Below are 21,014 nucleotides of genomic sequence, written 5' to 3' on the forward strand. Positions count from 1 at the left end.
AAGCGTTTCTGTTATTTCACTATATTACAATGAAACTCAAAACACTATGTGTTGCTCAAAGCAAAGTCTGTAAACCTATCTCTTCAGGGTATGAAGTCAAGTTAACTGCGGAGCATCTGAAATCTAAGCCTGTTCTTCACTAAGCTGATGTTAATTTCTTCTTCAGAACTGTATTTAGCAAAAGGGTATTAGTAGAGAATAATGATGTCTGTTCCATTTTGCTCAACTGGCTAGATTTTTCATTTGATTCAGAAATACCATAATGAAAAGAAATTGGGATTCATAAAAATCTTGAACCAGTACAATGGCCCTGCAATGCTTTCTTGCCTTGATGGAGCACATTTGACCTCTGGCTGTGAGCCAGAAGGCATCACTGAAACAAATATTAAACTGGAAGAGAGCCACTGCTGTCAGCCTGCGTGTTGGAGTCTGAGTGTCTGGAGAAAAACGAGGCTGCAGTGTCTTGGAGAAATGAGCAAGGGACTGTCAAAGCAGAGAGTTCAGTTGACCTGCACTAGAGATGTAATTTATTAAAAAGGTTTATTTGTAGTGTTATTAAAGCCCTCCCATTTTGCTCCACAGAAGTTGAGTTTATTGTCATCTGCTTTCAATAGCAGTTATTATTTCTTAATTCTGTTGTGATTTGAAAATGTACTCTTGGTTTTGTATGATACACACATTTTCAGCAATTCAGATAATACATCATGAACTGAAAAGCAGAAATATTAAAAAATGCTTACTAGTTTTGATTCTGCAGTTTGAATTTTTGGTAATTAAGAATTTTCACATAACAACTGAATATTTCTATGAGAAAATGGATATGCAGCAATCTGTTCACATTATTTGAAGTACTTGCTTGTTCATTAATTGCATAGCAGCATCTCTTTATTCTCTTGTTACTCAGTTTAGCTTTGATCATTTCCAATACTTTCATCTGAAATCAATGCAAGTTTTCTTGATGTGTAGCAGGCAAATATATTGGAACTCATTTATTTCCCAGGATACAGTAGCTATATTTTATCTTCCAAAGCGTAAAGCAATGTGTTAGTTTGCTTTACTTTTAAACAGTTAAAGATGATGTAAGTGGAATTTTCAGAAATGTGCTGGCTGCACAAGAAGTGGTTAATTGTGTGACCTACATGCTGCGGCACAGGCACCAGTCTGCTCAGTGGCCTGTGATAGAAGACCTTATTAGATGCTGTAATGATTTACTCGTATGTTTATCTGCAGACAGATATAACCTTTAAAAAGGAAAAGCATGAAGGGAAACAAAAGAAAATTGCTCATATTAAAGTCCTGTGGAAGTAGAGAAGAAATTAATAGCCTAGATTTAAATCCCCAAGGAACATACACTCAAGCATAGTTTTTCACAGTGGATACCAGCAGCAATTTAGATTGCTTTTAATCTGTGTTTTAGGCATGTCCCTTAGTTTCTTGTTCTCAAGCTGATGTTCTAATGTAATTTTTCCTTGTCATTTGATCTGGTCTTCCTGTGCCCTTATGATCTGTCCAATTTCCCATACTACTTTGACTTCTGTCTTGCAAAATTGATCTCTTGTCCTCTGCCTAGTGAAGGATTGTATTTGCTTTAGTTTTCCTGATACATTTATTTTTTTCTAACAGTACCTGTTTAGCACTACAACAGCTAGAATGTGCTGTTGCTTGGGTGCAGAGATGCATCATGATTCCCCGTACCTGGAAAAGCTCTTCCTGGCTTTTCCTGGTGCTCCCACTGAAAGAGCTCTCATGGAGCAGAACCGTACCAGGTGGTGGAGCGGTCTGTGACACCAAAGAGCAGGAGCATGAACCACCACCATTCACTGAACTCATTCAAACCTCAGTCTGGGGGGATGTTTCAGAGCGACCTGCGCTGCCAGAGAGGTTTACAGTGTTTTACAGAGTTTAGATTACAGCGTTTATGAGTTTGGTTTTTTGACTACAGGCCATTAACGTTAATTAGAACATTAATTAGATTTGCATCTGTGCAAACATATGCTCCCTGAAACTGGGAAAGTGGGTGGGGATTTCTGTGTTTTCCTTTCTGCTCATCTGATTCTTCATGGGGCAGAGTGTGTTCAGGTGGCTTTCTTTGCCTGTCTTTTGCAGCACACCTTATGCACTGCTTAACAGGAAAAGTGAAGTCTCTGCCTGAGATGAGAGTACAAGATTGTTGTCATACTACAGTTTAAATGTTTGCATTTAGCTGCCTCAGACATGCTGTGCTCCTAAAATCAGACAAGATTTCTGAAAGACACAGTTGGGATGAGAAGCAAGCATTCTCCCTGCATTCATCCTCTGCCCACTTCCAGCCGAACCAAGAATAAAGCAATGTCCATGTGATCCCCATGCAGTGCACCATTCCTAAGCCTGCCTTTCTTCCTGCTTTGTTCTTCAGCTTTCTTTAGTTTGCTTCAGACCTAGTTTTCTTGGCAGCTCTTGGAAAGAGTCTGGGGACAGTGGATTAACGCAGGCAGGAAAATCATGTTCTATTTATTCAGATACATTTTTCCAAATTGTTCTTTTTAGACATCAAAATGTAAGATAATGCAGAGTGTCCTGACCTGGAAGAGAAAATGATATGATGTTATTTTGTAAGTTAATTGTGAAAATATGTAACGTGATATAAAGGCTATTTGTTAACTCCCTGTGAGAGAAAAAGAGGGAGTCTACTGTAGGCCAGAAGTTAGCTTCTGGATTACCTTGAAATTATAATTTGCCAATAATTAGCTGTGAGCATTGAGCAGGGGTAGTTAACTAGCTGAAGTTACCAGGGACGGCTGCTTTAATGAGCTTGTCAACTCTTAGCCAAGGAGAGCTGTCCTCAATGCTTTTCAGCGTGGCTGGCTGTGACTGCACGCATTAGTTCCAGGAGAAAAGAGGGTGCATTAGCTGAGCTCACTCAGCTCAAAGGCAGCATTTTTTCTCTTGGCTAGTAAATGTGGCTGATGGGAGCTGAGAAGCTGTGGTGCCACGTTACAATGCTAAGAAAGCAATGGTGCTGTCATCGCTAACTCAGCTGACCCTAATTTAAGAACTAGGTCACACCTGAAGGGAGAGACTGGGTGGATTGTTTATGTTGGGTTTTGTTTTCTTTTGTTTTAAAAAGTACCTCTAAGCCAAATAAGAAAACAGGCAAAATCTCTGCAAAACAAACAAACGAGTAAAACACAAAGTGGATCTTTTGTCAGATTTTTAAAGGTACTAGCAATACACAGAGAGGGGAATGCAACATGCATGCGCCCACTTTTTCTGCCATCCTCCTTGTGTATGTATGTGTGTGTTATATGATTTTGTTGTCTACTAGACTGATAATAAATGAGCTGTGGTATGTAATGCACATCACTCATATTACTTTGTGCAGAAGTCTGCATGAAAGTCTATGTCTGAGTCACGCCAACATGTGTTGGAGCCAACTAAGAAGAGTTTTCTTCTTCAGGTTTGTTTGGAGCAAACAAGCACATTTGTTTGTGTGTGCTTAGAGCCACAGGCATCATGCTACTTCGTACACAGTGTTGCATCTTTCTGGGTTTTATTAAGAGGTCTGCTTTTTTGTTTGTAGAGAGTTGTTGGGAAATATGCTTTTCTTATAAAGTTGTTGTGAGACATTTAATTTAGTTAATGATAAGAGCTTCTTACAAAACACATAAACAAAGATTTGCCAGGTGTCAGAAGCCAACTGGTTTTCCCTCACGTATCTGGCCTGGACACACTGAGAGGGACTTGGAGACAGGAGAGGATCCAAACCCTTCATGCAAAGGGGGAATACGTGGAAAATGGACAACAGAGAGTCTCATTCAGCTTGCTCTGCTGTCATGACAGTGAGCTGCAAAGGGAAAGAAATACAGCAGGTACCAGCACTGGAGAATTCAACATGAGAATAAAAGTGCCCAAGGGGAAAAAAAACAACAAAAACAAACAGTTCACCATCTTTACTCATAAGAAGTGTGCTTGCTGTCAACTTGAACTGCTTAAGATATACTCCGTTCAGTGCAGCTGTTTTTATCTCTAGTTTGAAACCGGCTTACATATTGCGGATTGAGATATGGAAAATAATAAGGAAATAATGTGTTTATTACATCTATTTAGTTTTTCACTTCTAAGCTGATTTAGAAAATTATCCACTCTGCTAATGTTCTGTGATTCAATGCACTATTGACATATATGTTAAAAAAAAAAAACAAAAGACAAAAAACAGAGCAACCTTCTGGCACAGTAAAAATTCTGTATTTAAAAAGCTTGCAAATATAAATATTTAATACCCCAATGGGCTCACAGCACTTTTAGCAAGATTCATGAGCATCTGATGTGCCAAAAATAATTCTGCAGTCTCGTGATTGGGTGACCTGCTGATTGCTAAGAAGTGGTTGTCCGAGTACCTTACGTAGCCCTGAAGTGAAGAGAACCCTTCAGTAGTGACTTCTCCATTATCTCCTCCCTTCTCCCTCGTCTCTTTTTTACCTGAATGTCAGTGCTTTTGTGGCTTTCCAGCAGGCTGCATAGGAGGAGAATTTGCTTATTAGTTCCCTTCTTTCCTTTTTTTTTTTTAGGGGGGTGGGGGGAAGGGAGAGCTAATAAAAATGTAGAAGCATGGGAGTTTGGGTTTTTGTTGGCTGCTGCCTTAGTTGAGATGCATTGCTGTATGTGCTCGGAGCAGTTCCAGGGGTGCAGGAGGCAGGCTGCGTGCTGACCTCTCAGCACTTTTTAGGGGAAAACAAATGAACATTCAGCATCTACTTTAGCACCACATGCTGATTTCTTTACTGTGTCTCTGAGCAGCACTGGGCACTGAGTGCTGGCCTCTGCCATCACAGGGTCACCATTGTGCCAAGACCTAACAGGGAATCAGATTTCCTGAAACAGTTGCGAGTTAGTTTGCCAGAACAACATAGGATTTAAGGACACTGTTACATTTCAGAAGAAACACGTCAAAGCAGAGTACCAAGGGCTCAGTGCTAATGGAGTTCAAACCTTGGTCCTCTCTGGAAAGGAGAGGCAGAGGATGAAAAAACAGATACACTACAGCAGATTTTCAGTGGTTAACTCCAAATTGTCTCAGTTCTGCTTTTATAATATAAAAGGCAGGGCAGCATCGTGGTTTGAATACAGGGAGTGCAGCTACATGTCAGCATGGGACACCACCCCTTCACTGACTCAATTAAAAAGCTTCTTTTTGTTACTCCAGCAAAACTGGAATGAAAAGATGGGATGAGATTTTTGGTCTGCTGCCATATGAATACCTAGAAAGTAGCAGGAATTGGATATTGGCTCAGGAACTATTATTGATGAACTTTTTAGGGACCATCACAGAAGTGTGGCGTACCTGTTAGGAAGGTACATCTGTTGTGCATCTTTTGCTGGCAGTGCATGGCAGCTTGAGAATGAGGTACTCACAGTGTTCTCTGGGTCAAATCTTGGTCTCTTACACAAGCTCCCACTGATTTAGCATTGAGCCTGTATTTAACCGACTGTAAAACCTTGAGAGCAAATGTGGTTTGGTTTGTGCTTGTTTTTCAAAAATTAATTTTTTTTATTCTTTACTTCAGTACACCCCAGTAGGGTAAAGATAGTGCCATTGAATTTCTCCCATTCTGTTTTGCTTGCAAAAAGCACCGTATGTGCAAAGTAATACTGCCTTGGATTGTTCTGCCAACTCAGTGCTCTGGTTGTCTAAACACCCTTCTGCTTAAAGAACTGTATAATTAGTTTTGTGTTAAAGGTCATTTTTAATTTCTTCTGGAAAAAAGCCTCCTGCTTTTCCGTTACGATACTTTATTGTTTTGTTAGGACTTTGAATTGTTTATAGTCAACTACCTTACTTAAGGTTGCTATAAAAATGATTGTTGTAATCTACAAAAAAATAATTTTCTGCTTAAAAGGTAGACATATACTGTCTGTGTATGTAGGTATGCTGTAGACATGTATCTACAAGGTAGAGATATACTGTGAGTGATTTTCACAACATACATACTCCAATAGCTCAAGATGCTAGCTTAACTTTCCTTTGTACTCTATCTATGGCTAGTTTTTCCATTATTCCTATGTGTGTGTGTTTGTCACAACAGTCAGTGTGTTGTGTGCTATGATCCACGTTCAGATTTTTTTTGTTTCTTTTTTAGTGCTTTGCTGTGCGCTCTCTGGGCTGGGTAGAAATGGCAGAAGAAGATCTTGCTCCTGGAAAAAGTAGTGTTGCTGTAAACAATTGCATCAGACAACTCTCTTACTGTAAAAATGACATCAGAGACACCGTTGGCATTTGGGGAGAGGTAAGAATGCGTGAACTTCAATTCTTGGAATGTGCTTCTTGTGCTGTAAAATAGTTTGAAAGAACAACCCTTAAGACAAATATTTCCATATTCTGTGTTTAGATTTCCCTATCCCAGTTAGCTCTGTTGGAACTGTTCAAGGACAGTGCTGACATGTTTGTTCCAAACTGCTCAGAACAACAGGTACCCTTAGAGACATCCCTTTAATGTTTACATCTTCACTAGTACACATCTGTGTAGAAGCAGAGTTGTGGACACGCAAGCAAAACTGTTGAATCCAGTGGAATCCTTCTGGACAGAGGTTTTAGAGTGATGCTCTGGAAAACATTGTCACATGCTTCTCAGTGACAAAAGGGCTTTAAGGAAACCCAGACTGCTGTGACCGTGTTTCTAACATGTCTGATGAAATTGAGAATGATGGACAGATGGCTTATTTTAAGATGATTACATATCAGTCTTTCAGAAGGAAATGAATTTCATTAATTTCTCTGTTGTTTCCTCTCCTATAACTCTTGAAAGCGTTGACCAGCGTTCCTCAACTAGATGGATGTCAAATTCCCACACACTGAGGAAAAAAGCAGAGAGCTCAATTCTCTTTACCACTCTCTTTGCAAGTTTGTAATTCCATCCATTTTTCAGATGACAGAACTTTAATCAACTTGAAATATATCAGCTCAAAGCCATGTTTTACTTTGGCTTAAGAGTTAATACATTTTTCCATATTCTTCTCTATCAATTGCACTGGTCTTTATTCAAAACTCTTGCTAGTTTTCAAGCCAAACTGGTGAAAAGTTGTGTCCTCTTGAAAGGAATTTTTAATTAATTATTTTTAATTTTCATTTAAAAAGTAAACATTAGCACAGTGAAACAGTAGAGACACTGTGCTTGAATTGGTGGCCTCTGAAGTAAATCGCCATCTTGATTTTTAAAAGAAATCGTTACAACATTTTTTTTCTGCTGACAAGGTAGTATTTCAAGATTGGAAGAGGCACAGTTTAGAGAAGAATCTGAAAAGCATGTGGTTCTCATTGACACATAACATAGATCAGAAATCTATTACAGAGCTAGGGCAGATGGCTGCACATAGGGGTTTTAAGATTGCCTCAAGATTTATTTTAGCTAGAATGTAATGAAAGTGAAATTGAGACTAGGGTCATCCTATGTTTTCATGATTACAAAATCAAGAAATAGAATAGCAAATCACCCTGAATAAAATTCTGACCCTACAGAAGCTTTGTCATTGGCTTTAATGTAAGATTTCCTGTCACCTTTGAAAGAAGATCTGTGTAAGTTTCTAACTTCTGCAGTTCTCTATGATGTAAAAACAAAACAAAAAAAAAAGCTTGTTTGTTTGTACTGCTACTTTGCCATGCATTACATTCTCCTACCTCATAATGTCACTTACATAAACAAGACTTACTGTTGCTATTGGCCTGTATACCACCATACATAGCACCTCCTGAAAGCTGTTGGACCTGAGTCTTTCCTGTATTCACTTTCCCTTCCTGATCCTTCCTGTGAAAGCCATCCTCAGCACGCAGCTTCAGGTCTCTGCAGCTATTCAGCCATCTGAGACGGTCATGTTCGAGCTCCCCACGTCTGAATCACTTCTTCATGCCCTGTGTGGTATTTCCATCTATGAAATAGCTTCAGTATATAAAGCAACAAAACTTAGCAAAATATATTGCTTCTGGCTGCAGCTAATCTATCCCTTGAGCGCTGCAAGGATAATTGACTTATGTTACTTATCTGCCCATTTTCCAATCTTTTCCAGCTAATTTGGATTTCATTTTATTACTGTAATCCCAATGTATTTTGCATGATGAACAGATTTTACCTCCTTGTAATAATTTCCTTCTGGAATAAATACATAAGTAGAAAATGGGTTCAAAAAGCAATTTTTTAACACTCGGTAATATTCCTTGCACAGACCATTTACTGCTTCTGACTTCCAAGCACATTTCTTGCTCTTTTTCTTTGTGGTTATTCTATTTTCTGTTTGGTTTCATTCCCATCCACCTATGCTATCCTAGCTTATTTTGTTCCCCATGTTTTTGTCTCATTTACACACATGGTTACTACAGCTAAACAACATCTTTGTCTAGGCACCAGGCTGCATACCAGCCTGCATCCCTTTCCCCTCCTGCACCCCTCGAGTACTTGTGTTGCAAGCTCTGTGTCACAGTGCCCTTTGAATGATCATTAGGGGACTTGGGGCTGGGAGAAGTGATCAGTCCCATGAGAGGCAGAAAGCAAAAGCTGGGCACCTGTGATTCAACACCTGTGGTTCACCACCTTCCCCCCATCAGTGGGCAGTGTCTGCCTCTCCCTGAACTGGCCTTGAATCCCTGAGGTCAGGGTGGCATCAATGTATGTCATGTAAAATCACAAAAATCACACATCATTAAAACTTGAACCACAGTAAGCAGGCAGAGAGAGAGTTTCTGTGTCACTGAGGTGAAGAAAAAGGTCATTTCTGAAACATTTGTCAGTGGGAAGTCAGAGCTTTTCCATTCTTTCTGTTCATTTATAGATTCTAGCACAATAGAGGAGAAACAAATTACTCCATATTTAGCTCATAGTTCCCTCATTTTTATCAGCAGGAGCTTGTCTTAAGTCTCAAAAGTGGGTCCAGGATCATTTCCATGAGATTCCAGTCTTCAGCCTCTGAGAAGAGAACTATTAGATGTGGCAAAAGAAGCAGCAGACTTTTTGCAGATGCTAGCAATAGGAGGAAGATTAGCATTTGTGAATTAGCATCAAAAGGAAAATTGCTTCTAAATTTGTTTCCTCTATGGGAATAAGCATTCTCCTTGTTCTTATGCACCAGTAGAGTTAGCGAGAAACCCTGGCTCCAGGATTCTGCATTGCTGGCAGAATTTTTGTTCATTCCTCACTGCCAGGTTTTCCTCTTTAAGTAATCTTTCTTTAAAGAGTATCATATAAGTAAAAGACAGCATACAAATAGTTGTCTGTTCCCATGGCCCATTGGCTAAAGTTTATGGAAACAAAGCACGTACTGTGTGAGAGAGGGAGCTCTGCCCTAGGTGTGGATGGGGATTCATGCAAACATTTACTAGCAACGTGGTTCTTCTATATTTGAAAGAATGTATTGAAGATAGGATAAACAAATGATTTGTTGAATAACTCACTAGCTTGCATTTAAATGAGTCAAACAGTTGCATTTGAAAGTTAGCTTTTTGTGATTGGGATCTTTTAAAAATACATTAGTAGCAGAATGCTGTGTTAGGTCTTTTTCACATTGGAACTGAGCAAACGTGTTCTTAATTGCTTTTGGAACAAATGTAACTTCGCATCAATTTAGAGGATGCAAGGCTTAACAATGTAGGCATAACTCCTTAATACTAATCAGTTTGAGAGGAGGACATGCTCTGTAACTGTGCATTTTCTGGAGTTGCAGGGCAAAGACATGTACCTGATATTGGAAAATGACATGCTGAACCTGATCGACCCCATGGATCGTACAGTTCTTCATTCACAGCCCATAGTGAGCATCAGAGTTTGGGGAGTGGGTCGTGACAACGGCCGGTGAGTCTGCACTCTCTTTGTTCCTACTGATTTTGTGCTTTTTGTGACTTGCTGATATCAAGTACAGATATGCCAGGAGTAAGTTGCGTATCAAACCTGTTGAGCAATTGTGACTCAGAGGTAATGAAAGGATGGGCAAATTCTTCTTTTTCTTACCTGTGCTTTTTTTTTTTTGCTTTTTTTTTTTTCAATTTCTACTTTTCATAGTCTATCACTGATATTCTGTTTTACTAAACCTGTGTTGAACAGGCATTTCAGGTGAATTCAGCTGTATGCATAAAACTGCATGTGCAACCTTACTTCATTTATGTATGCAATGCTTTTTTACATGGAACTATGTTTTCAAAAATGGTCCAATATTTCTCATGACTCCTCATTTTTCTATGTCTTGTATGTGTTTGTTTCTTTGACTAAAGGAAAAGTTTGATTGATTCTCTTGTCATAAGGAACAATGCCAAATGCATGCTTCAAGGCTTTCCTGAACTGGAACCTGTGTTCCACTAGTTCTCATTCCTGACTGGTCTTTTGGAAACAATCTTGCTTTCCATGTAACACTGGCTGCAGGAGCAGGATTGTGAAGGTGGCTTATGTAGAGCAGGATAGCAAGTTGTTTCTCTATTCCAGTGAGTGTTTTGTCTATCAAAAATGTTTCCATTCACATAGAGCAATTCCAGAATTTTCAGACAGTGCTCCTTCCAAGTAGTAAGGATTTAGACACAATAAAGAACTTATGTTTTTTGTGCCTATGTTTGATTATTTGGATGCTCAGTATGAAAGTATCTATTTTTTGTCTCTGATTTTGGCTAAAATTAAACCCTGAATTTTTTTTTTGAGTACGAGATTTGGCAAAACAAAGTTTCTGATTATTTTTGGTTAAATTTCTAAAAGGAAAGATATTGTTTCTGTGACCTGATTTTGTCTTTCTAAACTTACTACTACTACAAATGACTGGTGTGGATGTGTTCATTTATTATTTATTTCTTTATTTTACTGTTTTTCACTTCCATTGGTGCAGATTTTTGAGAGATCTGGAAGAGCAAATCCAGTTTGAAATGGTGGGAAGTAAAGAGCTTTTTACTTCTTATGAATAAACCATTACAGTGCTTTGTTTGCTTTAGAAAATGAGAGCACATTTCCCTTCAAGTCAGATTTTGTAGCAGCTTGCTTTGGTCAGGAAATAAGAGCATTTTAAGGAACATCTGAATGTGATGCAGCTTAGGAAGTTAGCTTTGCTTTTCATTAATATTTTTGAAGAATTTTCAGTTCTCTTTCAAAATACTTAGATTTCTTTTGAAAATAATTGGAAAACCATTTTGTTACGGCTGTAAAATAATGTGTCACATTTATCCAGGTTGGATTCCTACTTCAAAAGGCAGAACTAGACATAGAAACATCAGTGCTGAAAGGGGGCATCTAAGAGAAATGTGTCTTTTGCCTCCAAAATGTGAACGTAAGCCCCATCAGTAGGACAGGAGCTGGTGGGCATCATTTTGTGTGGAGGCCAGATCTGCAGATTTGCCATGTTATCCTCCAACACCGATGAAAAGCTATGTACAAGTAAATAACATCTCTGATTCCATCCCTGCCTAGTTTTGTAATGGACCTGGAGACCAAAAATAAATTCCAATTCTGCTGAGATTTCTGTAGAGGCTCACCTATTTAATAAGAATAAAGTCCTAGTTGTAAGGAATATGTATATGAATTACACATCCAAGTTTAAAAAAAAATAAAAAATAAAAAAATAACCCCATCAAACCTGTTCTGCCTCTTGGTCATAAAATGTGAAAGTTTCCTCCACTGTTTACGCAAAAAGAGATTTTATTTGGGACATCAACAGTGAGACAGCTGTAGAACAGATAAACTAATCTTTTCTCGCATTTTCATCATCAGAAGAGGAATTTGGTCAATTTGTATTGAAACTGAACACTTCTTAACTCTAATTTTTCTTGTTTGGGTGCTGCAATATCAGCAAGAAAGCACTGCTTTTTTTGTGGATTACTGTTCTGGGAAGCTGAAAAAGTCCTACTTTCTGTCATGAAACTCTTCTGGAAGATGTTGCTCATGAATGTTGTTAATTAACAACATTTTGTATTCCAAGAGCCCATATAATAAAATTTAATTAGATTTGTTCTGAAAAGAAGTTTTAAAATCGTGAAATACTGTAGAAATGTATGTTTTCCTCTATATTGACCTTTCTGAAACCCATAGTGATCCCCCAGCTCTCATTTTGAACTGCATTTTACTTGTAGTAAAACAGGGATAGATTTTGCTTTGGAAGATGAAAAGATTTTCTAATGACACCTGACCAGATGATTTTCTAAGAAATGCCATAATGAAAGATTGATGAAATAAAGCGATGTGCTGATGAAAGTTTAATCTGAGGATATGTCTGGTAACTCACATCAGGCAGAAACATCCACTGGAAGGCTGTAATAATTTTCTCTGTATGCTACACTATTATCTTGACCTCTAGAGTTACTTTTTTTCTTTTTTTACAATAGTTGTGTGATAAGCAAAAGCTTCATTGTTTTGTTGACTTAAGCTATGCAGCGATTTTGTTTTGAAAGGTAGCATCCCTTGTTTCCAATTAATCATTTAGTAAAGCATATTTGACCTTAAGAGAGACCAGAGTAAAATTGTGAGCAAAAGCAGGTTTCTGCAAGAGAAGCTGGTGGTTGTGCATAAATATGTGCGTAGACTCTAAGCTCCAGTGTTTCATATGCAACATGGGCATTAAAGGAAAAGACATATACTTTATCTGAACATCCTTTTGGTAGACTGTATTTCTTAGGTGGTGTGATGTTTTTTAAGAGTAAAAGCCATTGTACTTCATTATCTTTACAGCCTTCCTCCCCTTTTCTGTTTTTCAAAAGAGCCATGACATTTCATTTAATATTACTTGTAAATGAGAGAAAAATCCTAGTACTCGCTTAAATAGTTTGATTTCAAGATCAGTGATGTCATTGCCACATGAAGAATGTGTGGCACCACAGGTGTATCAGTGAATAATAGACAGTGCTGCATTTTCTTAACGATCAGTTGGCATGGATTTTTCTGAAAAAGCATCTTGGAGAATATCAGCCTCCTAACGCTGTTGAAAGATTGTTCTTTCCAGTTGTGAGCTGCAGGTATGTGCATTCATCATGCCTCAGGGTGGGTTTTGTGTCCCCTTCTCAACTGCTGGCGCATGCCTTCTGCCTCTGAGCCACTCACTAACAAGGAAGGGAGACAAGGTAATGTGCCATCAGTTCTGTACAAGGGTTTCTGTTAGCACATTTCCCTGAATCTTCCTTTATCTTCATTACTTTTCAACCAATCCAAAGTCCAGCTCAACTTTTAAAATCTCTTTGAGACTTGAATTGCCTGGTGGGAGAGCACAGTGCCTTCTCTGGTGGTGTTTCAATCCAGCTGTAAAATGGAGCCATTTGCTGACAGCATTGGTGTCAGCATGCTCAGGAGACAGCTGTCACAAACCTAAACGTGAGTGGTGTGGGCATTTAGAATGCTGGACAAAACACATGGCACATTTTTCTGTTCACCCACCAGCACTGTCATAGTATAATTCACATCTGCTGTTCTAGTTGGTATGTGTACTTCCCTGGAGGCTGAGAAGGGACGGCAATTGCTCTTGGTTCTCAAGTGATGTTTTGCGGTCTTAGAAACAATGGTTAGAGAGTGCAGAAGTGTTGAGTTCCCCACTCTGCCCTAAAAGCACAGATTTTCAAAGATGGTGGTATTGAGGACCTCTTCAACTGTGTGGAAATCCCTTGCCCCACGTCTTTGAACTGCTGCTGGTTTTCTGCTCCCTAGGTATAGAATCATGGAAAATCTCAAGTTGGAAGGGACCCACAGGGACCTTTAAGTCCAACTCCTGGCTCCACACAGGACCACCCAGAATTCGAACCCTGTGTCTGAGAGTGTTGTCCAAATGCTTGATCTCTGGCAGCTCAGGGCCATGACCACTGCCCTGGGCAGCCTATCCCATCACTCTGGTGAAGAATCTTTTCCTACTGCCAACCTGACCCTCCCCAGCACAGCTCAATGTCATTCCCTTGGGTTCTGTTGCTGTCAACAGAGCTCAGTGCTGCCCCTTTCCTCCCCTCTTGAGCAGCTGTAGGCTACCATGAATCTGAGCTAAGAAAACTATTGGAGTTACGTGAGAGCACAGTACAAGCCTGTGAAAAGATGAGGAGGGAATGGCATAAAGTGACAGCTCAGACTCCTCAGAATCTGCAAAATTTTGTTTTTTCAACAGCTAAACAAAAATGTCCTGATATCAGAAGTGTTTAGCAGCTACACTGTCCATTGGTGTCAGTGGAATCTGTGTGTATTAAGTACCTTTGAAAATCAAGTGGCTAAATATAGATCTGGGTATCTTTCTCTAGACATGCAGATTTGAAAGTTTTTGCTTGAACAGCATTTTTCTTTGAATAGTGAGTGTATTATCGAGCTAAGAGGGATGGAGATGAGTTTGGGCAAGAACTGGTTTGTTTAAGGACAGAAAGCAGCTGAATGGGGAATCTGCGGGGTGCACTGCTGCAAGGAAGGGGTTATAATCCATATTTCCTGGCTAAGGCAGCACGTTTACACAAACTACCTGAGCCCCACTGCACATCACATTGTATAGATGTGAGATTTTTGGAAAGATACCTGGCCTTAATGAGGGAATTTTAAGCTTAGTATGGACAACAAAGGTAAAGTTAGTGTGCTTGGAGTACCCTGGTGTATCTGCAATTTATCATTCCCCTTTTCAAAAAATTGTGCAAGCAACACAATATCAGGCTTCAGTGATGTATTCAGTGATGTGGCTTATAAGAGCATTGTTCAGGGAGGTGCTGAAGGTTTGCTTTTCCTTTGAGGTGATGATTGAAACCTTAAATGCATTGTGAGGTCAAGTCTTTCTCCAGTTCTTTGAGAGAAGCTTATCGAGTTGTAAGAGATAACAAGTAATAAACTTTCTGTTCCACGTTAAAGGGACATGGTCAAGAAAAGCTGAAAATAAATTAAAACTGAGATGGTGTATGCACCTGCTCTTCTGAAAAGATAACACCCTTCAAAGCATGTGTTATTCCAGCTGAACTCTCCAAACTCAGAGACACCACGAATCAATACTACCTATTCCCTTTGGTCCGTATAACCTTGGAATAAGGACAAAAAATACAGTGAGGAATCATGTAATAGGGCATAGGTGAGGGATTATACAGGAAGAAAAGGATTGTACTGGCTTTTCTGGCCCATATTCCTTGTTGAGTTTTGTAAGTAATCTTTTCCTTTCTCCTTGTCTCTAAGCTAGTTGTATCTGAACATTCCTTTCCATATATTTTTATAACATTTTCTAATCCCTAAACAATAGTGCAGGTGATTATACAAAGCTTCAGTTAATGTCCATAAGGCCTGACATTACTATTTGCAAGTGCAGTGCTTTGTAGGAAGGGGTGATAATACAACATGACTGTGAAGGGGATGTAGTTAAGCAGGTGAAAAAGCTGTATGTGTGCATTCTTTCTTTGATTAATGAAAGTAGTTTGTTTTAATTTCAGGATTTAACCTAACTGATAGAGTAGATGGAAGGTGAGTTAAAATACCGCCATACTAACTTGAAATAAGCACCTGTAGTTTTGCACTGAGTGGACAGTTTTATATTAATAGTGTCTTAAGCTGTGTGTGGGGAGCATCCCTCTATCCTTCTGCCTAATTCACTAATGGGATGAGAAATGATTTTGCGTGACAGCAAGAGACTTTTTTAGGGATGAAGTGCTTGTGACTGATGAACTCACCATTTGATAACAGCTGAGAAAAAGGATGTGCTTAGGGAGAATCTTGGCCACAGAGCTATAGATATTTGGTAACCTATGAAAAACTTGAATGCAGGAGCAGCAGCTCAGAAGCACAGCAACAGTGGATTAGCAAAAGCAAAGTGTCACAGAGGAAGGGAATTGGGACAGGCGCCAAAGAGGGAAATTGTGAGGATTGCTGTGGGAGGGGTTGGGAATGGAGAGAGGGGTGCGGAGAGCTTAGGATGATGCTGTGGCACTGCACTGGGAGGAAGTGAGAAAAATGGCAGGAGGCTGCTCTTCTCATTAGGAAAAACAGCCACTTAAAAAGTGTCGCTTGCTGCATTATTGGCTGAGAGTGACCAATAGTGTTCAAACAGAACCCTGCTTAAGTATTTTATTACAGCGTGCCTTTAGTGTTCTATATGTATTTTCTAGAAATAGTGGGAAATATGTATATAATTTGGGAATTGCATGTAGTGTTTCTTCTGGGAGTCAAACTTGAAATAATGCTGGGAACTATTAAACTGTTAATCTTTCTCACGGTTAATTTGAATGATACATCTATGCCAGGACTACAAATAGCTGCAGTGATGCAGCCAGTTTATCTCAATCAGTAAAAATGATGGCATGCTGACTTAGTCCCTGGTTTACTGTGTTTCTCCAAATTTGTGCTAGAAAATATCCACACGCTTGCTGTGACTCCAGCTATTAAACTCAAAGGCTTTAGGATACAACCAGGGTAATCTGTGTGATAGCCAATTAAGTTTGCAGGTCCACTGATAGTAGTTGGGCTGCTTGTGAAGCTACTGTCTACCATTTTGATGTGGGAATCTGATGCTTTCTTCTGTTATTCTTTTCAATGCATGTTAATCAAGCAGGTGCTATGCCCAGGCTGGATTCCTTTATTTATTTGCTTTAACTCCATGGCAAAGCACTGATGCAAGTGATGCAGACAGCAGCTATTTTTCTGCTCCATAGCTGTGAGCAGACAATGCCTCACTGCCAGGTACTCTGCTTGCCCTTTTTGTTTTCAGCACCCAGATAGGAGCTTGGGCCTTAAGTGATTTAAAATTAATTTATTTACTTTGCCTTGTCATGTGTATGGGTGCATGTGCAATGACTTGCTTCCTCTCAGCAGAGACTATGCCAACACAAAGTAGCATCCTCTTTCAGAAGCCATTTGGAGTCAGTTAAGGCGCCTGCCCTTCACCTGCAGCGGTACTGAATTTACACTGTTAGTTGCACTTCTCTGAGATGGTATGTGAAGACCAGGTCTGTGTATATAGGAGTCACCTATGGAATAAATTTTCCTGGCAGAATTAGGTTTTGATCATCTTATGAAAGCTTGAAAATGCTTCCAATTTGATAATACTTTTCTTCCAAAAGCAAGACAAAACAAAAAGCAAGAAGAACCTACAGCATTCTTTCTGTTCTCAAGACTATGTAAAGACTTAGGTCCTGGTAGGAGATAAAGGAAGACTACGTTAGTGGGCCAGTGACTTACATTTTGCTGGTCTATTTTATATTGAAGCCATTCCATTTCTAATAAGGTGGGCATATAAAAACCTTTAGAGGAAAAAAAGGCACAGAGAGCTTAAGTCGCTGAAAAAACAAGAAGTGTTTTAAGAAAAATCATGTTGTTATACTTACAAGCCCCATGCTGGCTGTAAGGTTTGATACAGTTCTTTGTTAGCTTGATTATAGCATGTTTTTGTGAGCATTAACAGGCTTTCTGTCTGTGGCTTACTTGGAAAGGTCAGTGTTTTGCAAGACCTATTTACTTCATCTGTTTTGTATTGTAGGCAAAAACTTGACTTCCTAAAATGATTACTGTACTGGGCAAGTCATTTCTGTAAAAGTAATTCAGATGAGAAAATTTCCTGTGCAGTGGAAAGGGTTTAATTTGATTATCTCTGCACTACACTACTTAATGAAACATGGGGCTTTCATGACTTGCTAATGCAGCAAATTAAAGAGCCAAAATGTGGACAGAAAATGATCTGCCTGTAGTTTTAATTTCTGTACAAACAGTTCATATACTGTACTGCAGAGTCATAGATGGGATGTTTCTGTATTTACCTTCACTGTGTAAATATTTATATCCACTTACATAAACACAGTTTTAAAACTTGCATTAGTGTTACATGCCTGATACCAAGGGAACCTGTGAAATACCTACGTAGTTTTAGACCTTCAGTGGTCTTCTGAAATTTGGCATATGCCACAATAAATTAAGGTCAAGATCTTGTCTTTTGTCTCTTTCTGAGCATTGTCACAAACTTAACAGAGCTTCCCAGTACATTAATTTGGAACTTGCCTCTAAAATACAAGAAGATGTGCTTTCTGTCAGCTTACCACTTCAATTATTTAAATGGTGTATCTGCCTCAGGACTCCTTTCCATGCTTGCTACTAGCTGACTGCGATTCAAATATTTATATGCAGTATGTCCCTCTGCAAATCACAGTGTATAGTGGTGTCTTATATGTATTTAGAAAGCACTTTCACTTTAGGTTTACAATTCTGAGAACGATGTACTGGCTTGTTTCCTAATACTAACTCCACCAGAGAAAAGCACCTTTGGCAGTGGTGTTCAGCTCATTGCCCTCTGGCAATGGAGATAGGTAGCCTGTTAAAGTCTCCTTAATAGATGCAGATTGGTTAGCAAAAGCTTGCACACTCATTTGAGTAAACTAAAAGATTTTTTTCCAGTATAAAATTATAGTGTCTTAAAAAAAAATCTTGACTCGTTTCTATGCTTTGATAGTGTAACATGAATGTGTTTTTGAAAGAAGAAAACTGTGCTTGATAACACTGAAAAATCTGTGTTCATTGTGATGTTTCACGTAATTTCTATTCATCTTAATGTAATGCGATAAAAATAAATTCAATTTATAATTTGAAGGATGTATTAAATACAAAACTCAATCATCTCTAAAATTTACTGCCTGAAGTTCCCCTTTCCCCACCCCGATAAATTTCAGAGCTGACTAAAAGGATGCTCTTGTGCCCTCTGAATCTGACCAGATTCTTATTATAATTAACGGGAAGTTTTCATTAACTTCAACATGAGTTGGGTTTGTCCGTAACATACAGACGCGAGCTTGGGAAACCAGGGTGTTACTTAGTGTAACCAATGTAATGCCTCTGGGAGCACCAGGATAGCTTAAGCATCATTTCTTAGCAGGGCTAGGGTGGCTCTCTTGTAGAAGAAAAGAACGGGTGGAACATTGAGGAGCATATGATGAATCTTAGAAGAATACAAATGGGTTTGAGGGCTGTAACGTCAGGCAGGGTGGCTGGTTTCAGTATTTGATTTGGTATCCTGCTGATCTTATCTTTAACAAACATAAAATAAGTGAATTTTTCTGCTTTAGCCAAGCACCTGTGAAAACTGAGCTTGCCTTCATTCTGCGGTGCCTATATTGACATGTGTCAGTGTTTGGGGTGATACTGTTCTTGTCAAGGGGATGCATAAAGAGGAACAGCAGATTACTTAAGGAATAATTTTTTGGTAGCTCGAAGTGGATGGTCTGTCTGAGTCCTTGTGGCTTGTCCTCGCATTTGCAAACAATCTTTCAATAGTGAAGGTGCTTCTTTTGGCAAGCTGATAGTAGGTCTAGGTCAGTTTACTAAGAATATTTTGAATTTGTAGTTGATTGGGAAGTCTTTGTTGATTGAGAAGTTTATTTTCTGCACGTTCCTTTTGGTGCTGTCTGAAGAATCTAATTACATTTGCATGTCTCAAAAAAATGTAGATGCGCATTTAATATAAATATCCAAAGCCACAAGAAAACAGATGCACTAAGAAAGAATGTTTTTTGCATTGTCTGTATTTTATTAGGAAAGTTGCCTTTAATCTTGCTATTGCACAGTTATTAATATGAACATGATGAGATGAATTAGACAAAGCAAACTGAACAATTTCTCGTGCCCTCTATTCATTTCTGAAGTGCATACATAGCTTCAAGGGTCTCAGTGTAAAAAACAAAGCAAGCCCCTATGGGATATTGCCAATCAAGGCAATGGTAAAGGGTATTCATTTTGTCAAATTTGAGCCTTTATGATTCAAGGTAGCATTTCTAACTTCCCTCATCCATCCCAGCATGTGGGAGTTGTGATTTGTAGCATATGTGGAGATTCTCAGTTCCTGTCTGAATCCAGGATTTAACTGTTATGAAATGTTCCCTCACTCATCCCTCATATACTCTTCCATCTTTCTGAAAACAAAATGAAACGTCAGATAAATTAGAAGATTTGGCAGTGCTGTTGCTGCTTGATAATTAATGATTATAAATGATTTGTGAATGAAATTACATAAGAGGATGTTTGAGAATAGGACTACAGCTCTGCTGTAATTTGGATGTGCAGCCTCGTGTTAAAGCAGTGTTCCAAAAAGCCGTGCTTCTGAAGATCTGCCAGCATCTCTAGGGTGGGTCCAACAAGGATGTCAGCTGCTGGTAATGTTTACCTTTCTTTAGTCTGGCCATAGCTCTGTAATCAGGGCTGTGTGATGAGATATGTAGTGTTTTGCTCTGAGATAAATCAGCTTCTGACCATGCAGTAGGAATAGCTGATCAACTGAGGAAAGCGTGGCCCCCTTCCTGTACCTGGAGCATATGCTGAATTCTTTTACTAGGTCACCCTGCTGTTCACCGCCAGAGTAACGGGGGGCCTAGACAGACCATCACTGCCAAGTGTGTGGAGGTCTGCTCACTTTCTTTGTGATGTTAAATTTCTGTTCCATAATTGTTAGCTTGGCTGAACCTTGTCTCCAGTGGGGAGCACAGCAGCCTGGAGATGTATAAACTGGCTGGGGACCCAGGAAAGCAAGCATGCATCAGCTGGGAGAGGCTGGAATGACTCATGTTGTGTTTCCATACCAGGCCTACCCCAAAACATCCCTGCTGTCTTGAATTCAGCATGTTTGGCAGTGCAAGAGTTGAATTTGTTGGGTGCTCATCAGCTGAAAGCTCTCTTGGGTAGTTTCTACCTTGCCAAGGCTGATAATGGGACCCATTGCCTGCTGTAAGCTTGCTTTACCTGCTGTGTGTAGGTACACACAGCACAATAGTGCACTATCAACAGTCCTCCTGTTCCCTTCTAAGGGATTGGGATGCAAGCTTCCTTCCTTGGCTGGCAGTGGAGAATGTGGCTTGGAACAGAGTTTGTGCTAAAGTTTTTCTACCTAATCTCTGGTAACTGTTGTTGGAGGGGAAAGCCTGTCAGCCAAACACAGTGCTGCTACTTTGACTTGTGTCAAAACTTGCGTACCCAATGAGTATTCTTAGAAACCCAGCTTGTGAAAAAAAACTTTCATTTCAGCTTCACCTTTCATTTTCTGAATACATATACGTGACCAAGTGAAATCTAAGGCATCATCTTAGAGAGCTACCACCCAAAGACTATATATGAAAAGAAGAGAGT

General features: G+C 39.3%; 1 protein-coding gene across 14 annotated transcripts in view; it reads left to right on the plus strand.

The window, feature by feature from the left end:
- Positions 1–21,014, plus strand: part of APBB2 (amyloid beta precursor protein binding family B member 2) — a 153,502-nt gene that overhangs the window by 103,481 nt on the left and 29,007 nt on the right. For all 14 annotated transcript variants that reach the window (XM_042870638.1, XM_042870637.1, XM_042870648.1 and 11 more), the window contains 2 exons: positions 6,117–6,263; positions 9,685–9,812. In XM_042870638.1, coding sequence (XP_042726572.1) covers positions 6,117–6,263; positions 9,685–9,812 — 275 coding nt within the window. The remainder of the gene's footprint in view (positions 1–6,116; positions 6,264–9,684; positions 9,813–21,014) is intronic.

Source organism: Lagopus leucura, unplaced genomic scaffold, assembly GCF_019238085.1.
Source record: "Lagopus leucura isolate 7727_CA_CO unplaced genomic scaffold, USGS_WTPT01 Super-Scaffold_100004, whole genome shotgun sequence".
In the NCBI taxonomy this organism is placed as follows: domain Eukaryota; kingdom Metazoa; phylum Chordata; class Aves; order Galliformes; family Phasianidae; genus Lagopus; species Lagopus leucura.